Source organism: Malania oleifera, chromosome 4, assembly GCF_029873635.1.
Source record: "Malania oleifera isolate guangnan ecotype guangnan chromosome 4, ASM2987363v1, whole genome shotgun sequence".
In the NCBI taxonomy this organism is placed as follows: Eukaryota; Viridiplantae; Streptophyta; class Magnoliopsida; order Santalales; family Ximeniaceae; genus Malania; species Malania oleifera.
In genome coordinates this window covers 7,357,349-7,376,821 of record NC_080420.1, presented here as the reverse complement: position 1 = coordinate 7,376,821, position 19,473 = coordinate 7,357,349, and the positions used below count along the sequence as shown (strand labels likewise).

At 35.8% G+C, this 19,473-nt stretch overlaps 1 protein-coding gene across 1 annotated transcript in view; it reads left to right on the top strand.

Annotated features, from left to right (window-relative positions):
* Positions 1-15,300, top strand: part of LOC131152788 (starch synthase 3, chloroplastic/amyloplastic) — a 50,223-nt gene extending 34,923 nt beyond the window's left edge. The window contains exons 11-16 of the mRNA XM_058104647.1: positions 2,779-2,907; positions 11,897-12,079; positions 12,453-12,584; positions 12,695-12,806; positions 14,070-14,193; positions 14,509-15,300. Coding sequence (XP_057960630.1) covers positions 2,779-2,907; positions 11,897-12,079; positions 12,453-12,584; positions 12,695-12,806; positions 14,070-14,193; positions 14,509-14,638 — 810 coding nt within the window. The 3' untranslated portion in view covers positions 14,639-15,300. The remainder of the gene's footprint in view (positions 1-2,778; positions 2,908-11,896; positions 12,080-12,452; positions 12,585-12,694; positions 12,807-14,069; positions 14,194-14,508) is intronic.
* The last annotated feature ends 4,173 nt before the right edge of the window (positions 15,301-19,473 follow it).

The following is a 19,473-nucleotide window of genomic DNA, read 5'->3' as shown; positions in this document are numbered from 1 at the left end:
AGAGAAAAGAAAAAAAGGAAAAAAAAAAGAAAAAGAAAAAAAACACAAGCCATAAAATAAACTAAGACAATATTAACCAAGGAAACCCCTTTCAAACCCTATCCATCATAATTTACAAGCTATTCAAATTCTATAATTCTATTTGACCCTTCATTTTTTTGAGTTTTTCCACCATCCAATCGCTCTTCATTTACTCTAAAATCAGTCAACTTTAAATTCATTTTATCCAAAAGATCTTGAGCTTCTACCTCCTTAGGAATTTCCTCCACAGGTGTAGGAAAAATTCCATCCCTATGTTGTAAATTATTAACCAGCCCATCATTTGCAAAAATAGACACTCCCTCCAAACCTTCCAGCAGGGGAGGATGAACATAAGATATATCCCCCAATTTGTCATAAGAAGCAGAAACATAACCATAATGTTCTTGAATCTCATCCAACAACAACCCCCCACCACAGTCGAATTCACTAATATCGTCACTCTTTGAATCTGAAAATGCCCCCTTTTCTTTATCCCCTTTCCTTTTCTTGCCCTATTGCTAACCCCATTCTCCTTCTTTTCATGAGAGTCTTTCACTATGCTAAATTCTCCTTTAGAATCTCTCCTTAATATATTTGGCATTGACTCGCCAGATTTGTCACTCTTATCATCAAACACCTTCCTCATCTCTGCACTCATACAAGCTGCCTTTTGATGAGCATAAGCCTTCTTTCCCTGAAATCTGTTAAAATTTGGACAAAAAACATGAGAATTCCCCCTGAAGGCAGCTTCTAATTTTTTACTCCTTCTAACCCCACCTTTTATTCTCTCTTCAACATTTATCTCATTTTTAACATCACAATCTTGTTTCGAAACTAACGTGCTAATATTTTGGTCGTTCCGAAGCTTGTTCAGTTTGATTTGTAACTTGGAGAGCTTCTGTGAATGGAGTCCATTGTCAAAATATTTAAAGTTCTCCTCCCACTATTCATCTCTTGAGTACTAGTAACAGTAGTTTGGACCTGCCCATTATTGGTCTTCAGCAAGGAAGTACCAGAATCACTTTGTTCCTCTGGCGTGGAGCCTAAAAGATGTGGTCCTCCCTTAAGCTCCATATTACTGCCTACATCAGACTTGCCTAAACATTGGGGCTGCTCAAGAAATTGTCCCAGTTTAGACGAGAGATGTATCTCCTTTTTCAATTATTTGGGTCAGGTCCAACACAAGAAAAAAACCACCCAGCCTACTCCTCTTCACGATCTCCTCCCCATAAGCGACCCTAACTGCCTCAGAGAGAAGTGCAGCTCTCACCGGAACCCTAGCTTCCTTTGCATTCTGGTCGGTCATCAATTCCAGTTTTTTAGCACTAGTAACTGTCTTCGAAATCCCATAATCCTTCTGCTGTAGCTTACCTCCACACCTACAGCGGAGCTCTCCTCTTCTGACCTCCGTACTCTGATTTCCAGAAAGATCTTGATTTCTGCAACCCTTGCTTTCACCTTTTATAGCTTCCAGCACCACCTGACTCCACAGTCTGGGATGTGAAGAACCTTCTGCAGCTGCATCTCTAAAATCCTCCTTAAATTCCTTAGCCAACTCACGAAGTGTCCCCACCCATCATCCTTTGTGCTGCCATGAAAAAATACTGAAAATTTCTTACCTTTCCAGCCCAACCCCAACTCCAAAATCTTTTGCATCTTTGTCCACCTAATTGACATCCAATACTACGTGATTACTTTGTGCATACATCGAAATCCCCTTTCCATCCGACCGAAAATTGGCAATCCATCAGTGAACCAGGATGCAGCTTCTTGTGAAAAGCTAACCCACCTGTTACGAACGATTATTCTCATCATGAGCAAAGATGTAACCCCCCTGCCTTTGTCCAAGCACAGAGCGAATGATTTTCCTTTGATATGTAACGTTCAATTCAATATATCCTACAACAGGAGGCTTCAGTGTATGCAGATCGTTTCGCAAAGGGGGAAGAGAGAGAACTAGAGAGAGAAAGGGATGCATCCCTTCTACTTTAACTTCAATTTTAATCTAGTGGGATCACTTACATGTAACTGGATGGAATAAATGGTTAAATCTTAGGGTCTTAGCAGATGGATATTTGGTAGAATAAGCACTATACCTGTAGAACATTAACAAAAATTTTGGAACTGAATTTAAATAGTGCCAGTTGCATGGAGATAGTTGATAGAATGATCAAAAGAAAAAAAGTAACATAATTTGCCTTAAAGAAATTAAGTAGGTGGGAGAAACACAAGATAGATTAAGGCCTAAAAGATAGTGCTGTCAATGTTAAAAGACTAGAGGATAATGAATGACTTGACCTGAGATACTGAATGAAGATTTAACAAGAAGTCAACTTTTGTGAGGATATTGCCCGAGATCATGCAGAATGCTGTCTTCTTGTTGCATATCTATATGGAACCATTTGAAGGTTATTATCATGTCTAAGCAGCAACATAAATGAGAGATCATTTTGAAACATTTACAATGTTCCAAAATTACTCATCTTGTGATTGGATTTTGAACTGATGAAATTTCTCATTAATTTGGTTAGAATTCCTAGTGACCAAACAAGTGACTGGTTTATGGCCACTCATGACACCCAAATCATAGTGAAATCAGGGATATTCCCTCTTTTTCATCTGTTATTACCTGGATTTTTTTTATTTTTTATTTTTTAATTTTGGTAAATTTCATGGACAGGAAGACCCTTGATCAGTCTTTGCTTCCTTTTATCTTGATTGTCAGAGCATCTTAATTATTTGTGTTCATATCTGCAGGTATCACCCACTTATTCGAAGGAGGTTTCTGGAAATTCTGCAATAGCTCCTCACCTTTCCAAGTTCCATGGTATATTGAATGGCATCGATCCTGATATATGGGACCCATATAACGATAAATTCATTCCTGTAAGTATATTACAGTTTTGTCCTGCCAATTTCTCTTTTTGTTTTTGTTTTTGAAAACATAGATCCTTAAAATGAAGTCCTTAAAAGTGCAGTCATCTTGCTAATTTTTTTGGAAAATTATGTTCTCCCCTTCAATGTGCACATGCGTTAATACAGTCGACAGTGAATTCTATAAAAGTTAAATAAATAAGAACAGTATACAATGAAAAAATATGACCTCCATCTACTGACTTTGGAAGGTTTTCTTAACCTAACTAGGGGTGAGATGTAATAAAATGGCATAATGTTGGCCGTCTTCATATGCTCAATCATTCTGCCCTTCCAAGCATTGTAGAATTTGATCCGTGTCTCTGGGTTGCATGCGTGTGTGTGAGGGTGTTCTATTTATTTATTTATTTGTTTGTTTACTTATTTTTTTGTGAGGGTGGGGGGGAAGGTGAGGTTGTCAATATTAGAGCTTGATCTTTTATATTGGGAGCTAAAGCATGGCATCAATTTGGTGTATTATGCTGCTGTAAATATCCATTCTAGATGAACAGCTTACCTGGTCTATACTAGTTAGCTATTTATCCGAAAAAAGAGAATGAAGAAAATACAGAGATGATCTGAACTTATTTTAGAAGTTCAATCGAAATATGGCTTCTGCTCCCATTAAAATAGAAAGACTAGAATTTTCTTGGCAACCCTAAATAGGTGCTTGAAGCACTTTTTCATGTGCGAAAAAGCCAATTTTTTGGGTAAAGCTTTGTATTTGTGTGTAAAAAGGATTTTTTGAATTGAATTCTGGGAAGGGAAAGGTTGCTGGAAGACTAATGTGGGAAAGGTTTGCTGAAAGATTAAAGTGACATAGGAATCTTTGTTTAAGTGTTTTTCTGAATCTGAGCCACTTAGTTCTAAATTGGCACATAAAGTCGAGTCTCATCAACTGAAACAATATCATCAACAAGCAACATCAACCATTTTATATTTCCTTGAATAAACAACATCAACACCAGTAGAGAGGGGTTGAATGCCCATTGTTGGTTTAACCTAATTATATTTGGAAGTTCGCTTGTTTTGCATGTAATTGTTCTTTGACTAATTACAGTTCCATTGACTAGAGAAGAGAAAAGGAATAATTACAATACCATCTTGCGTACGGCCATTGGTTACTAAATATATCTGTGTTGAATTGATATTTTATATTTATAACTTTTATTTAGAATTAATTTTTGAAATCATATTTTGTGCATAGTACGAAATCTCTGCTAATTTTTTATAATTATATGTCATAGGGTCTCTCCTAGTAATGGCTAACTGAGTTTGGGTGTGAATCATTAGCATTTTAGAGATCTGGTTTGTGTTTCTTTCCTAGAATCCTCCACATTGTACCTGTGTAGTCAATATAAAATCATTTGAGGGCTGTCCTATGCTTCCAAAACCTGTTCAGTTTTCACTAGCCTTCTATTTGAAATTAGGTTTGATTGTTTGATTTATGATTATTGATTTACATCCTTTTTTCTGAAACTGCTGTTTTGTACATGGTCTTTGCTTACTGTCTATCCTGAAGCTCCACATAAATGTTGAATAATGTTTTTAATAAATAACGAAGTAAGAAATTTGAAGTTCATTATAATATGAAAAAAGCCAGATTATTATTATTATTTTTATTTGATGTAATGTCATCATTTTAGATAAGTATAAGATGTCACCTAAAATATGGGGTTTCAGAATTTGGATTGCAAAGTTAAATGGCAAAGGAATTAGCTACTGTTTTACACACATATTGAGCAGAACTTTTTATTAGGCACATGAATTAATTACATTTTGTCTCTGTGAAAACATGAAGACAAGAACATCAGAATTTAAAATTTTTAATTTGATAAAAAAAGTATGTGACAAGGATCTCCTTCCATTTCTATCATAAAAACAACAGAGAGAGGTGAAACAAACCAAAAAACTTGATTATTCTTTGAGTAGTTAATGTTTGATTTTCCAAAATCCAAGCGCTTGGCCTCTTAGTGTATACATCGAACTTGGACATTTTCTCAGTGGAACCTCACAACTGTGAGAGTGATAGAAGATTTGCAGATAATTCCTGGAGACCAGATTTTGTAGATTTTATATTAATCTAGGGATAGTTATTTATGTCAATAATTTTTAATTATTTTGGGCTTATTTTGTAATTTTTAGTAGTGTTGCCTTTAGAGTTTGTTACTTGCCTACAAATATAGGTTTATGATCTACGGTTAAGAAGCTTGTGGATGACTCATTGAGTTTTACGTTGATCTCTCTCTATCTCTTTCTCACGTCTATTCTATCCCTCACATTTTCTTCCTCCTCCTCCCCTTTTCTTCTTCTATTTCCTTTTTCCCTTCTCTTCTCTCACTGTCCTATTCTTTGTTCTGTTATCCTCTTTCTGATCTTTCTATTCGTTGCCCCTGTCTGCCTGCAGTTTCTCTTCTCCCTTGTTCCTCTCTTATTTTCATTCTGTTTCCCTCCCTCGATTCTCTCTCTGTTTTTGTTTCCCTACTGCCCTACATTAATTGGTATTAGAGCCTAATTTCCATCCACCGACCCTCCATCCACAGCCATCAATAACTTTTAGCAAAACCTCTAAAAACCAAAACCCTTATTCTTTTCCTCTTTCTGAAACAGTCTCACAAATGCAGAAGCACTCTGATTTATGAAAAACCACTGCTGTCAAAAAAACAAAAAAAAAAAAAGAGAGAGAAAAAAGAGTTCTGCTGCTTTGAAGCTTGTTGTAGGATAAGGAACTTCATCTGACCTCTGCTGGAAATTTCTTGGGTTTGCATCAGATTTTCTCATTCCCTGTACCTCCCCCAATACACTTAGCTGTTACCTTCCAGCCATCAAAGAAATCCTTCCTCCATCACTTGCAGCTCCTTAGTTACTTTCCCATAGCTCAAGCATCTCATCTTAGAATCATCATCACAGCCCCATCATCACATCCCTAAGCCATCTTCACTTCCAGGCCTTTATTTTTTTTTTTGAGAGAGAGCTGGTTTGTGAGAGAGAGACTTCTGCAAAATTCAAGCCCATTTTTATTACTAACAATCCAAGTTAACCAACCAAGTTATTTTGATGAGAGCAGGGATATTGAATGCCCTTGAAAGATAGTGGACTGTACAACGGAAAATTTGGAATTTTCTTGCGAGATTTTGAAGAAACTGAAGAGAACCTGCATACTTTGAGAAACTGATTTTTTTTTGTGAGATTTCAATTGTTTGCGTGAGGTTTTGAAGAGACTGAAGTAAAACTGCATCTTTACTGTAAGTTACAGTTTCCTTAGACTGTTAGTGAAAGACTAAAAAATAATAAATAAATGAGAAACTGGAGTAGCAGCATCGCTTCAGGTTTTCCCCGTGGTATTTTGGAGTTTTCTGCTCAAATCTAGGTGAATTTCTGATAATTACAGAAAAAGATGATCTAGAGTTGAAAGCATCCCTGTAGGCACTTGATAAGGTTATATGGACATTGGTATGTGCTTGTACTTCCTTGAAAATTAATTTAATTTTTCTTATCTAATTGGTCAGCTTGTGAATCTGCACTAGTTCCGATGTCCTTCCCATCCTCACTCAGAGGAAAAAAAAAAACCATTGCCTTGCTCAAATCTTTATTTTGTCTCTTATCATTGCATACCCGTCTACTCCATGTAAAAGAATAAATAAATGAACGAGTCATCATGACATATTTTGTTATCAAGTAGTTTGCAATTCTGAACAAGTGACTTAACCTAGGTGTCCCTTTTTTAATAAACAAAGTGTGTTATTAGAAGAGAAAAAAATGGATGTCAGAAAAAGAGAAAGAGAGAAGAAAAGAGAAGAAAAATGGGGAATAAAAAATCCTCCCTTTATATCAATAGAAACTAGTTCACAGTCTAACCCCAAAACCAACTCAATTTAGCAGAGCCAACCAATCCCACATTAGGTATTCCAAAGAAACATGATGAAAAAAGCCATTTGCTGACACCCACAGTGATGCGATATAAGCTACTCTACTCCAAAGAAAATTGCTAGCAGTAGCCACATTTTGAATATTCTAGCATTCCTCTCCAACTGAGCACAACAAATAATAGCCATAACAGTGCATTGCCATAAATCCTTCCTATCCTTTTCTTTGCCAAACCCCCTAAACTTGATGGTACAAAAGACCTTCAATATGGAGGGACAAACCTAGTTTTCACCAAATATACCAAATAATTTATTCCAAATAGCCAATGTGAAAGTGTTAATCGTCCCAGCCCCGGGAGTATGTAGTCTAGAGAGGGGGGGGGGGGGGGGGGTGTGTGAATAGACTCTTTTCGCGGAATATGTATTTTTCTACAAAATAAAATCTCTTGGCAAGATTCAAGCAATTATATCACAATATATGAAATTTAAATCATGCACAAGACAAATAATAAAGAGTATAGGGAGAGAAATATGAATACCGGTATTTTTACGTGGTTCGGCACCAAGCCTACATCCACGCCTTAGCACCAAGTCAAGGATTCCACAATCCACTATAACACTCCTTCACCGATGGAGCAAGCCTTACAACTCGGGTACCAAACCCTACACTTAGGACAAATCCCTACTGCGCTCACCAAGAGCCTTCACTTCGGTTTACAACAAACTTTCACCAAACGGCTCACAAAGAACCTTACAAGCAACCTTACAAGAAGATGGAAATACAACACAATACTCCTTAAATGAGCAAATATAAATTACAACCCAAACCTCGCACTATTCTCTCAAGAATTGAATCAAACACAATAAGTGAGTAAAAGAGAATGAGCACATGTAATGAAGAACTAATATGCAATGTGCTAGGTTTTGTATAAAATGATGTTTTTCACTAAGAATGATCAAAGACTTTCAAAACCATGTTAATACAAGTCTAATAGCTTGTATTTATAGCCCAAGAGCCAAATGATAGTTGTTGGGGGGAAGAAAAGATATTTTATTTGGTAAACTAGCCGTTTTCCGCCTGTTGGAGTAGTTCTGCCCGTTGGACTCGTTGACTAGTCCCCTGCACTCGTTGACTAGTGTCAACTAGTTACTTGTTGACAAATTCCCTGTTCTCGTCGATTGAGTGCCTTGAATCAAAAAAAGTAATCAACATGAAAGTTGTGGAATTTTTTCTTAGCTTTCTAGGGACACCAAGATCGTCCTTTTTGGACTTTGTTAGAAAAAGTTATGCCCCAAATACCGAAAGGTGTTCAAGACTCAAGGCTGCACTACGTCAGTCAACGATTGCTCTGTTTTTCCTTATCAAAAAGCCTTTTAATGATTTAAAACATTTCTTGGACAAAATATAAGAAAGATATTAAGTCTAATGAAGTTCAAAACTTGTCTAAGTGATATTTTCCTAAAATATAAGATATCTTGATTTATGAAAACACAATTGAAAGATCATTTGATATCTTATATACTTAAAATGTCCTTTTACAAAAATGTACTTAACTTTCTTAAAGTTTTAGGACATTAACCATGCTTTGACAAAACCGGGACCAAGTATAAAAATGTTCTTAAAATTAGGATGTTAAAAACTTGTCCATTTGAAAACATATTTTGAGATTAGGATTGTTTTTGACAAACTCTTTGAATTTAACTTTGAAAACCATGAATGTGAGTCTGTCACTTTTAGTGCAATCCTATAAACTCAAGTGTCCTAGTGTTCATGCATTGGCTCAACTCTTGCTAAGAAATTATGCATAAACAAAATGCAAGAGTTACAATAAGTTCCTACCACACACAACCCCTATTACAAATAATTCAATGATGAAGCTTTCATCGGTTGTGCTTGGGTTCATCCGAGTATGTGACCTTTTGATCTTTCCTACTTCGATTGTTGACTCGGTCCAATCTTTGCCTTTGATTAAGTACTTCGTGAATGTGCCACTTGTATCTGTACTAAGTATAATATGCAAAGATGGAAGACACTAGGAATAACAAGTAGGTTAATATCATCAAAACACAATAAGCCATGATAGTGTGGCCATCAAGACTAACATTCTCCCCCTTTTTGATGATGTCTACCCTATTAGGAATCTACTTAATTTTTGCATTTGTATATATACTTACTATGGCTTGATATGCAAAGATAAGCTAATCTAGAACCACTAATGGGTTGTTATCATCAAAACAAGACAATTAAGCTTACATAGCCTCTAAGGCTAACAGAAAGGGCAATGAAGAAACATATGTGTGCAAGTCTCTCCAATCCTCAAACAAAGGACACAAACGTTAGGTGACAAGGCCTCATTAGATCTCCTTTTTTTTTTGAAGAAAATCATTGGCGTTGTTTTTTCAAGTATCAGTATAGATAAAAGATTTTCTTTTTGAGGAGCTTTAGCTTTCTAAATTGAAGGGTACAAAGCAAAAGGATCAGCAGTAGAGTCATGAGTCAAGTTGGAGAGACAAGATATACAAGAGGATTCCTCAAAAGGATCTAAGCTCCAAATCCATTTATCACTCCACAATTGAACAAGAAAAGAGTCGAGCAACCCGGTTAAGAGAGCCAACTCATTAATCTTTGTCTCATTAAGACTTCTGCAGAAATGGAAGTTCCAAGAATTCCTATCCTCTTGCAAAAGAAGAGAAACAGAAATAGGGGTATCATAAAGATCAGTAACTGAAAAAGATAGGGAATGTAATAGCCAAAGGAATTTCTCTCATCCAATGGTCCTCCTAAAAGCAAATTTGCTCCCAATTACCTACTGTATACTGGACTTTAGGAAGGAAATAATCATAAATTTGAGATACAAACTTCCGAGAACTCAAATAAGCAATGTTAATTCCCACTTCAGCATCACAACCATTTTATAATACTCCAAATTTACTGCGAATTACCTTGCAAAAGAGAATTAGGTTCTAAAGGAAAGGCATAATGATTTCTCCACCGAGGAAATGTTTTGGACACCAAATTACCAAGATCCAAGCATCCCTTCCTTTCAGGTTTTCAGACAATCTCCCAACCTACAAGATGATCTCAACTACCCTCTCTACCACTTGACCATAGGAAATCCCTCATTAATTTCTCAAGCGTCCACGCCAATGTCATTATTATTCTAAAAAGAGAAGGTAATAGAAGGGATGGAATACATACAAGCATGGATAAGGGTAACATGACCCCTAAAGTGAAAAATGCACCTTTTCACCTGTCTATTCTCGTAGCCACTCTCTCAAAAACGGGGTCCCAGAAAGAGTCAGCATTGGGATTACCACCTAGGGGGACACCTATACAAGTAATAGGCCAAGTCAAAGTGGCACAACTAGCTAGCCTAACAAAAAGATCCACATTAGTACGAAACCCACCAAACCACTCTTAAAAGAAATTAATTTTCAGCCCAGATGCTTTCTCAAACACCTGTAAGATAGTCAACAAATTAGAGAAGCAGCCCCATAGTATCATATGGGAATTTAATGATGTTTACCAGGGCAGCCCGGACCCCTAGTTTTCCAGCTCAAGATCTTCATTCTACCACCTTACTGCCCCTGACACTCTTACAACTCCTCCCTCCATAGTTTATGTTAGAGGGTAATTTTTGCAGTTCTTTCTCCACCCTATTCATTTTCCTTTCATAGGTTCGAGGGGAACCGATCACCTCAACAGCCTGCCTAAAGGATTAACTGCAGAATACCCCATTTTATCTAGAAGATCCTGTGAGTCGTGGCTGTTCCCATCATATACCAATGGATCAAGGGTTAAAGTCCCTCAGGATCTATCTCTCTTTGGAAAGAAAGGTAATTGGTTTCAATATGGTCAACCATAGGCTTAGGCATGATTTTTGATTGTTTTGGGGTTATTTTGTAATTTTTTTAAACTAGTTTTATTTTAGGGTGTATATTATGAATATGTTTGATGTGAGTATTACATACAACTTTTGCACCTCATACATAACATAAATGTATTTAATTTATGAAATATTAGTCCTAAAACTTACATTATGATGTCTATTTCTAAAGCTTCATAAAAGAATTTTATGCTTTTCTATTAATTTCCATTTTTTTTCAAACTGAAATTGAAATTGACATCAAAGTCGATTTTTCTTTTGAAATTACTCTACTTTTGGAGATTTGAAATTTCAGTTGACATTGAAACTTAGTCCTTGTTGAGAGGTATATTAACCTCTTTAACAGCTTTATAGTCTCAACTTGTGTTCTGTCATCTATGGACTTATGTTATAAATAATTATGGCTGCGTATATGAATGTGATGCTTTCCTTTTTATCAATTAAGTGAATATGGAGAAGTGAAGAGGAATGCAATTTTTTTTTTGGCAGAAGACACTCACCTCCCCTGAGGTTTGTCAAAAAGGGAGAGACCTCCCCCGAGGTTTCAAAAATGCTAGACTTCTCTTGAAGTTTCAAAAATGCCACAGACTTCTCTTGAAGTTTCAAAAATGCCAGAGACCTCTCATGAGGTTTGCCAAAAAGACCGAAATCTCCCCTAAAAAAACTTGTCTTTTTGTAAAATATAAGAGGAGGTTTGTGTCTTTTTGACAAATATTAGGGGAGGTCTTTGGAATTCTTGAAAGCTCAGGGGAGGTCCCAGGAATTTTTGAAACCTCAAGGGAGGTCATTGTCTTTTTACCAAATCTCGGGGGAGGTTGTCTTTTTCCCTTTTTTTGTTTCGTTTTTTTCTTCCATATAAGTTGTTTGAGCAAGATTGGCTTTTGGGCGCATAATGAGTCAAGGAACTAGCCAACATGACATTGTTTCTGCTTACCTTTTCCAAAATGATACAGAGCTGCAATTCCTTTATTGTTGATTCAAATGGCCCTATATAAGATAATTTATGCTTGAATACATGTTAAGTAGTATTTTTGTGTAAATCTTCTGTGATATTCTTGATTTTCCTCTGATAGTTTCCTTTGGAAGGGAACTGAACTATATTTGCCTTCATGTGTTTGATTTTTGACATGCACAATATTTACATTGGAGCTTTTGATTTTTAATTATTTTGGTGCAGTTGCGCTAAGAAGTTATTGCATTTAATTCCAGGTGTCTTATGCTTCAGACAACGTAATTGAAGGCAAGAGGGCTGCTAAGGAAGCCTTGCAGCAAAGGCTTGGATTGAAAAAAACTGATCTGCCTTTAGTGGGAATTATTACTCGCTTAACTCATCAGAAAGGAATTCACCTTATCAAGCATGCAATTTGGCGTACCTTGGATCGCAATGGACAGGTTATTTTCTTCTTCTTCTTCTTCTTCTTCTTCTACTGGGAAAAAATTAGCAATGTATTACTATTGACAATGTTGCTTAAAATTCTACCCATATTATAATCCTATCTAGTGCTTATGTAGTAATCCTTTCAATGTTCTCATTCTCTGTCACACCATGTGTGCATGTGAGCTCGTGCGGTGGGGGATGAAACTTAGCCAAATTAGCAGTGTTACCTGATTGATTTGACTTACTATTGAGTGGAGGGATGCAGTTTAATGTCTGTCATCACGCTGATTGCTGACTATACTGTATTGTTTGACTTGGTTCTTGCTAAGAAGCAGATGCAGTTGTTATCATTCTACTGTCTGAACTAACAGAAAAATATAATGTCAGGTCGTATTGCTAGGTTCAGCTCCTGATCCTCGAATACAGAGTGATTTTGTTAATTTGGCCAATCAATTGCATTCTTCACATGGTGACCGTGCTCGCATTTGTTTGACCTATGATGAGCCTCTTTCACACTTGGTATTCTGCATTTAAGCCTTTGTTTCTTCATTTTTTTTTTCAATGCATATTCAGCTCCTAAATATGCAAAATCACCCTTGTGATGCTTACCCTTTTGCTCATTGTACTAGATATATGCTGGTGCTGATTTCATTCTAGTCCCGTCAATTTTTGAGCCATGTGGGCTTACTCAACTTACAGCGATGAGATATGGTTCAATACCTGTTGTTCGTAAAACTGGAGGTACGTTATGTTTATTCTCAGAGATGGAGCATTATCATTCAACATTTTATGTTAAAACAGTTATGAGAATAATGCATAAGGCACATGCTTGATTCTCTATATTTTAAATTTATTTAGAATATTTTTTTATCCCTATAATAAAGATTTAAAGAGGCATACTATATTCCCAACTTTCCTGCCACGCTTAGGTAAAAAACATTAAAATGAAAAAAGAGTAAATGAATTTATCAGTTATGTTCTTTTCTCATGACATGCTACATGCACAATGACTTAACACACTAGTGGTAAAAAGGGTAACAAAGGACAAAACAAAAGTTTTATATTGGGTTCTCACCATTGTTTGAAAGCCTAGATTGCTCCGGCTGGTCAGAATGGGTTCAACTGGAAACAGTCATTTGGTCAGTCTGGATCAAAAGAAAATCTGGTGTTTACTGAACCTGAACTTGGCTGAGCAAAAAATCTGGTTTCCTTCCGTTAACCATATAGCACCAAATTTTGTTGTATAGATAGTTTATAGAACATTCTTTAATGCTGCAGTTATTGGAGTTAGTTTTGTAGGATTGCATATGAATCCATGTAATTCTGCGAGTTAGTTTTGTAGGATTCCATATATTACCATGTAATTTTGCGACAAAACTGTGTCTTTTTCTTTGCTTTCCTCACTCAATTTTTTTTTTTTTTTACTTTTCTTTTGATTCATGGTATTTATTATTTGGTCCATATATTGAATTAATCTCAGCTCATTATATCTAATGATAAACAATTGTTTGGTCGAAGGGAGTGAAAAAAGGGGAGATAGGAAAAGGTGTAAGGGAGGAAAAAAGGAAGGGGAGAGAGTTGGTTTACCATTTACCTTTCCCTCTTTAAGGGATTTTGGTCTTGGGAGGAGTGGAAAAACCCATTTTATCTTTTTTCTTCCATTCTTAATTTTCCATCCTACCAAATAAGAGGAAAAGAATTGTTCACTTGCATTTTCCTTTGATACCTTTTCTCCCACCTACAACAAAGAAGGTAAAATTTGTTTGCATGCACGTACAGAGGCATGTGTGCTTATATGAAAAAACTGATCTCGATATACTCTACTCCATCCTGCCTGCAGGGCCCAATGAAAAAAATTGAATCGATTTGTCACTGCTAGGGAGTGACATTTTAATGTTGGATGGGTTGGAAAGTCGTATTACTGAAGCAGCTAATGTTTGGATTTAATTCATATGTACTTGATGATAACTTTGCCCTTTATATTAATGCTGTTTCCTCCTTTAGGGCTTTACGATTCCGTGTTTGATGTTGAGCATGATAAGGAGAGAGCACAAGCACAAGGTCTTGAGCCAAACGGATTTAATTTTGATGGGGCAGATCCTGCTGGTGTCGATTATGCTCTAAATAGGTAAGTAGATCTGTATTATGTGTGACTAGCAAAATACCTTTCTTGATTGGCAGTCATATATCTATTCATTGTTTATTTCTTTTTGTTACGCCACTACGAGGAGCAGGAGAGGAAAAGTATTATAGGAGCACTGCAGGGGTGAACTTCTAACATTTAGGTTTTGCTTGGTTAATGGAGTAAAATAAGATGTAAATAGAACAGAAATTATATAAGGATAAAACTTAATAGTTATACCTTCTTGTAATATTGGCTCTCTCTCTCTCTCTCTCTCTCTCTCTCTCTCTCTCATATTTTACTGACAAGTGGAATTTTCAGGGCCATCTCTGCTTGGTATGAGAGCCGGGATTGGTTTAATTCCTTGTGCAAGCGGGTAATGGAGCAAGATTGGTCTTGGAATCGGCCTGCTCTTGACTACATGGAGCTTTACCATTCGGCTTGCAAGTGAAAACAAGAGACTGGTTAGGAAGGGAGAGGGAGAGTAGTAACCGGATTCCACACAAGAATTTGTACAGGTCCCAGGGACATGTCCACAGTTTTGTTGTTTCAGAAAGATGAATGGGTGTGGTTTAGACAATTCAAGATGGCATGCATCTACTGCAATTGGCGACTCATTGGCCCATCCATTCTTCTTTGTAGAATAAAATTAGCCATGGTGGCATGGCAATAATGCAGTGTCCGTGCGGTAAACAGTAATTTGTTAAAATCATTTTTAAAAATCATTTTTGGTTTCTTTTTATGGTGAATGTAAATATGGGAGGAAGCAAAGCCAAGCATGGGATCTGCAGCGGTATTTTGTTGATCTTAATCTGTCTCTCAATAAAAGGAAAATGAAGCAAAATATTTTGCTTTTTGAATAGAACATTTCCGGGAAAAGATACGAGGAGGATCATCACAGTGTACGCATCCTTATCACTGCTTTTGTACAAAAAAGACTTTCTTTAAATTTGAATCCATGGCCAAAACAGTTGATCCCAAGTTGGGATAAAGGATTATGTAGACCTCTTTAGATGTCTGATGATTTATTGTATGTCAAAAGTGGTTTGCATTCTCAACCTTCCTGTAAAATTGGTGGTTCTGTGGTTAATGAGATTTTGAATGGGTGAGAAACTTGGGTAGTAAACTATATATATGATTGTATTCAGCCTTTTTAAATTTTTTTAATAAATTTAAATTTGATATTTGAAATTTATACTCTTGAATTCAGGTTTTCTGGTTGGTTAAGTATAATTGTACCAAATCATTTCATTATTAAATTAAGTTAAATTATAATCAATAATATATAAGTTATTAGGGAATTTTTCTTTGTTTTTCGGTTCTTTTTGGTCATGTTTGGAACTTGAAAAATGTGATGGAAATGAAAGGAAGTGATTAAGGAATCTGATTTCTTATGTTTGGTTATCAAGGAAATTGAAAATGAAAGTAATGAATATGTCAAATCAATAAATAAAAATTTAAATTTGTGCATCACTCGTATTTAATTTTTCTTGATTTTAATCATATTAGATTAAACTTTTATTTTTAGTAATATTTGATTTAAAGAGAAAAATATAATGGAAAATGAGTTCCCTTCTCATTTTCCTTTCCTTTCTTTCCCCTTCCCCATAAAAATCCTTGATTGGAATGGATGACTAGGCTGCATTTTTAACTCAAAAAATATTTATAAAAAAAAAAAAGTAGCAAAGAATTCTCATTTTTATGTTTGGTTATGAATGAAAATGAAAAAAAAAATGCTAAATTTATAAACAAAAATTTGATTTTATATATTTTTAATATTTAGTTTTTCCTTATTTTCATTCATATTAAAGTAAACTTTAATTTTTTATATTATCTAATAGAAAAGGAAAATATAAAGGAAAATGAGTTTCATCATTCCTTTTCTTTTCTTTTCGCTCGTAAAATCCTTAATCCAAATAGACTGTATAGTTTATGGGCTTGGGTAAGGCAACCCTCAAAGCTCTAGTATTACCTTGACTAAACAATTAATCAAGGCCCCAACTTCATGTACCTATTTATTAACTTAAATTTGAAAGGTCTACATGTTTTGTTGCCTATATATTATGACCTTAGAAATTTTATTTTATTTTTATTTTTTTTAAATTATCTAGCAATGCATCTTTCGATGAGGTCACAACATCTCAGATGTACTAGTGCGAGAAGTCTTAGATTTGGGTTCAAATGAATTTAGTCAAAACTCAATAAAATTTTGTATTACATTTTGTTCAAATTCACACAAATTCAAATTCAAATTCAAACATTCTCTTAGAGCAATTGGGACCTCAAATAATGTACAAATGAGAAATAAAAGAAGAAGAAGAAATATTAATAAAAAAAGCTCTTTATTTGGTAAAACCAAAAGGACAAACAATATGCATGGGAGAATGAGTTAATTCATTTTTCAAATACATGTCTCAAACAATATTTTAAGATGATTTTGAACATGTTGATTAAGACACTGCAGGTCCTTAATTCTTGCTAAAAAAATTTGTATTTGTTGTTGGAACATTGTTTGTATGTGTAATGTGAAATTTAAAAAATCTAAATGCACATTAATTTACTAGTCAAGGCTCCAGCATGATCTGGCATAACAAATTAACCACATTTAAACATTTTGTGTTATGTTTTTTGGTTGCCTGTTGATGCTATGCAGCTTAAGACTCAGTGGAGTTGGAGTTGTTGCAATTGTTAAATTTAGAGACTTTATAATTGTTAAAAAATAGCTCTTAATGGAGCCGGGAGGTTGATTGGATTTGGGATACATAATTAATGAGAATAATACATTTCCATTTCAAACTTCTTCCCATTCCCATTCCCATTCCCCCATTTTTTTTTTTTGCCAAATTAGAACATTAGATTATGGTGTCGGGGTCTTAGACTCCGATTAACTCTTTAACTTTTTTGACTCGATAAAAAAAATGAAAAAACAATAACCCTAAACTTTTATATACTGAAAAATGGAGAGAGAGAGAGAGAGAGAGAGAGAGAGAGAGAGAGAGAGAGAGAGAGAGAGAGAGAGAGAGAGAGAGAGAGAGATGCAAATGATTAATGTAAATTTCTTATTTATCCCCAAAAAAGTAAAAATGAGAACAAGCGCTTAATTCTTTTAAGCTATTTTTTAGGTTATAAAATAATTGTTCACAAGAATCTCTCTTAAAAAAAAAAAAAAAACATATAGACACGCAAATATGAAAGAATTGTAAGTTTTGACCGATTGAGTGCAAAAGGTAATCATAGGTTAATTAAGTTCTGCTTGTTAGGATGGGTGTATAGGGTACACTGATATTTGCTCTCGCATACTCATACCCACAACCCTGCGATAATTATGCAAATCAAGATTACTGATTCTTGACCAAGAGTTAGCTTAGAGATCAAGGGATTGGTAGTAATTAAGTGGCCAAACAACACATAAATAAATAACAAATTAGTGGTGATTTAGTTTAACATATAATACCCAAAATCTTAATCATACTCTCTCAGTCCCCATTTGAGTTGAGGCATTTTAGGTAAACACTGGTATGAGACATGTCAACAATTTGAATGTTTGTGCAACCAACCAATATTTGCATCAATAATTTGGCATCTTGTAGTGTATGTTTGCGACATAGAGAAATGGCATGATCATGTACTTACAAAAACAGTCTTTTAACGATGTCAAAACAATATATTTATTTGAAGGGAACATCATAAAACACCATATAAAGTTGTATCGAGTTTCTTCAAGTACACAAATCTATATTCAAGACTTGAAATATATAGTTTCCAAATAGTATGTATAGATTATTCTAATGATTAAAGCTTGCAAATCTTAAAGGGTTAGGGATGCATATGGAATAAGAGAATTGCATGAGACGATATAAATAGAGAAAACATAAAGAGAGAGAAAATGAGAGTGTTGGTCGAGTATAAGTGGAAAAAGCTTGAGAGAGAGAATGGCTGAGCATTTGGAGTTGATGCCCCGATAATGGTCTAGACAACGGTGATCCTTACAACAACCGAGGAGACTCTTTGACTTGGGATAAGGATGGTGATGGCCTTGGATGGTTATAGGAACTCACAAACAAACGAGCTCTAGTTGGAGAAGCTCATAGGTTCTCTCACAATTGTAGTTAATGTAATTGGAGGATAACCATCAGCATTCAGAAGTGAGGAGGTAAGGCCATGGTTAAGTGTGAAGGAAGCAGTTAGAGAGCTCATCCTCAAAACCTAGGTGTTAAGGAGAGAGAGTTAAGAGGATTTTGTACTGGTTTGGGACTACCCAAAGAGGCGATGTGGGACTAGATGCACTCCAACACTCCCCCTCAAGCCCATGGCAAGGGAAATGATGTGAGAAGGAGTCCAACCCACAGAGGAGCCAAGTAGCCCAAGGCCCAGCTCTTATACCAAGTTAGAGAGCTCATCCTTAAAACCAATGTAGTAAGGAGAGAGGGTTAAGAGGATTTTATACTGGCTTGGGACTGCCCACAAAGGCGATGTGGGACTAGACTCCCTCCTCGCCTCATTTCCCCCCATGGGCTCGAGGGGTAGTGCGTCTAGTTCCACATCGCCTCTGTGGGCAGTTCCAAGCCAATATAAGATCCTCTTAGCTCTCTCTCCTTTCATACCTAGGTTTTGAGGTTGAGCTCTCTAACTTGGTATAAGTGCTGGGCCTTGGACTGCTTCGCTCCCTTGTGGGTTATATTCCTCCTCGCCTTATTTCCCTTGTTATGGGCTTGAAGGGGAGTGTTGACATGCATCCAGTCCCACATCGCCTCTGTGGGTAGTCCCAAGCCAATATAAGATCCTCTTAACTCTCTCTCCTTAGCACCTAGGTTTTGAGAATGAGCTCTCTAATTGAAGCTAAGATGGCAACATTTGTGTAGCAAAAGATGCTGAGGTTGTAGAAAAGGCTGCACATGGTGGTAACAAGGAGTCCACAAAAGAAACAAATTAGTCATGGTTGCTACCAAATTAGGATGGTGTGATATAGCTGAGAACAACATAGATTGGTGGCCATTATTAATGAGTGACCACTGAAAACTAAGGTTTAAACCCAAGAGAGGGGGGGGGGGTGAATTGGGTTTTTAAAGTTTCTTTTAAATCTTTTTATAAATTCACAACCTTTTGTAAACTTAACAAACACCCAAGAATGATTTGATTTTTAATGCTTAATTAAACCAACCACAATCCACACTTAAGATCAGCACAAACCAAATACTTTCAACAATGACAATTGGTCAACTAATCAACCAATCAATCAAATACAAGATACTTAACCAACACAAAAGTTGCAGCAGCACTTCCTTG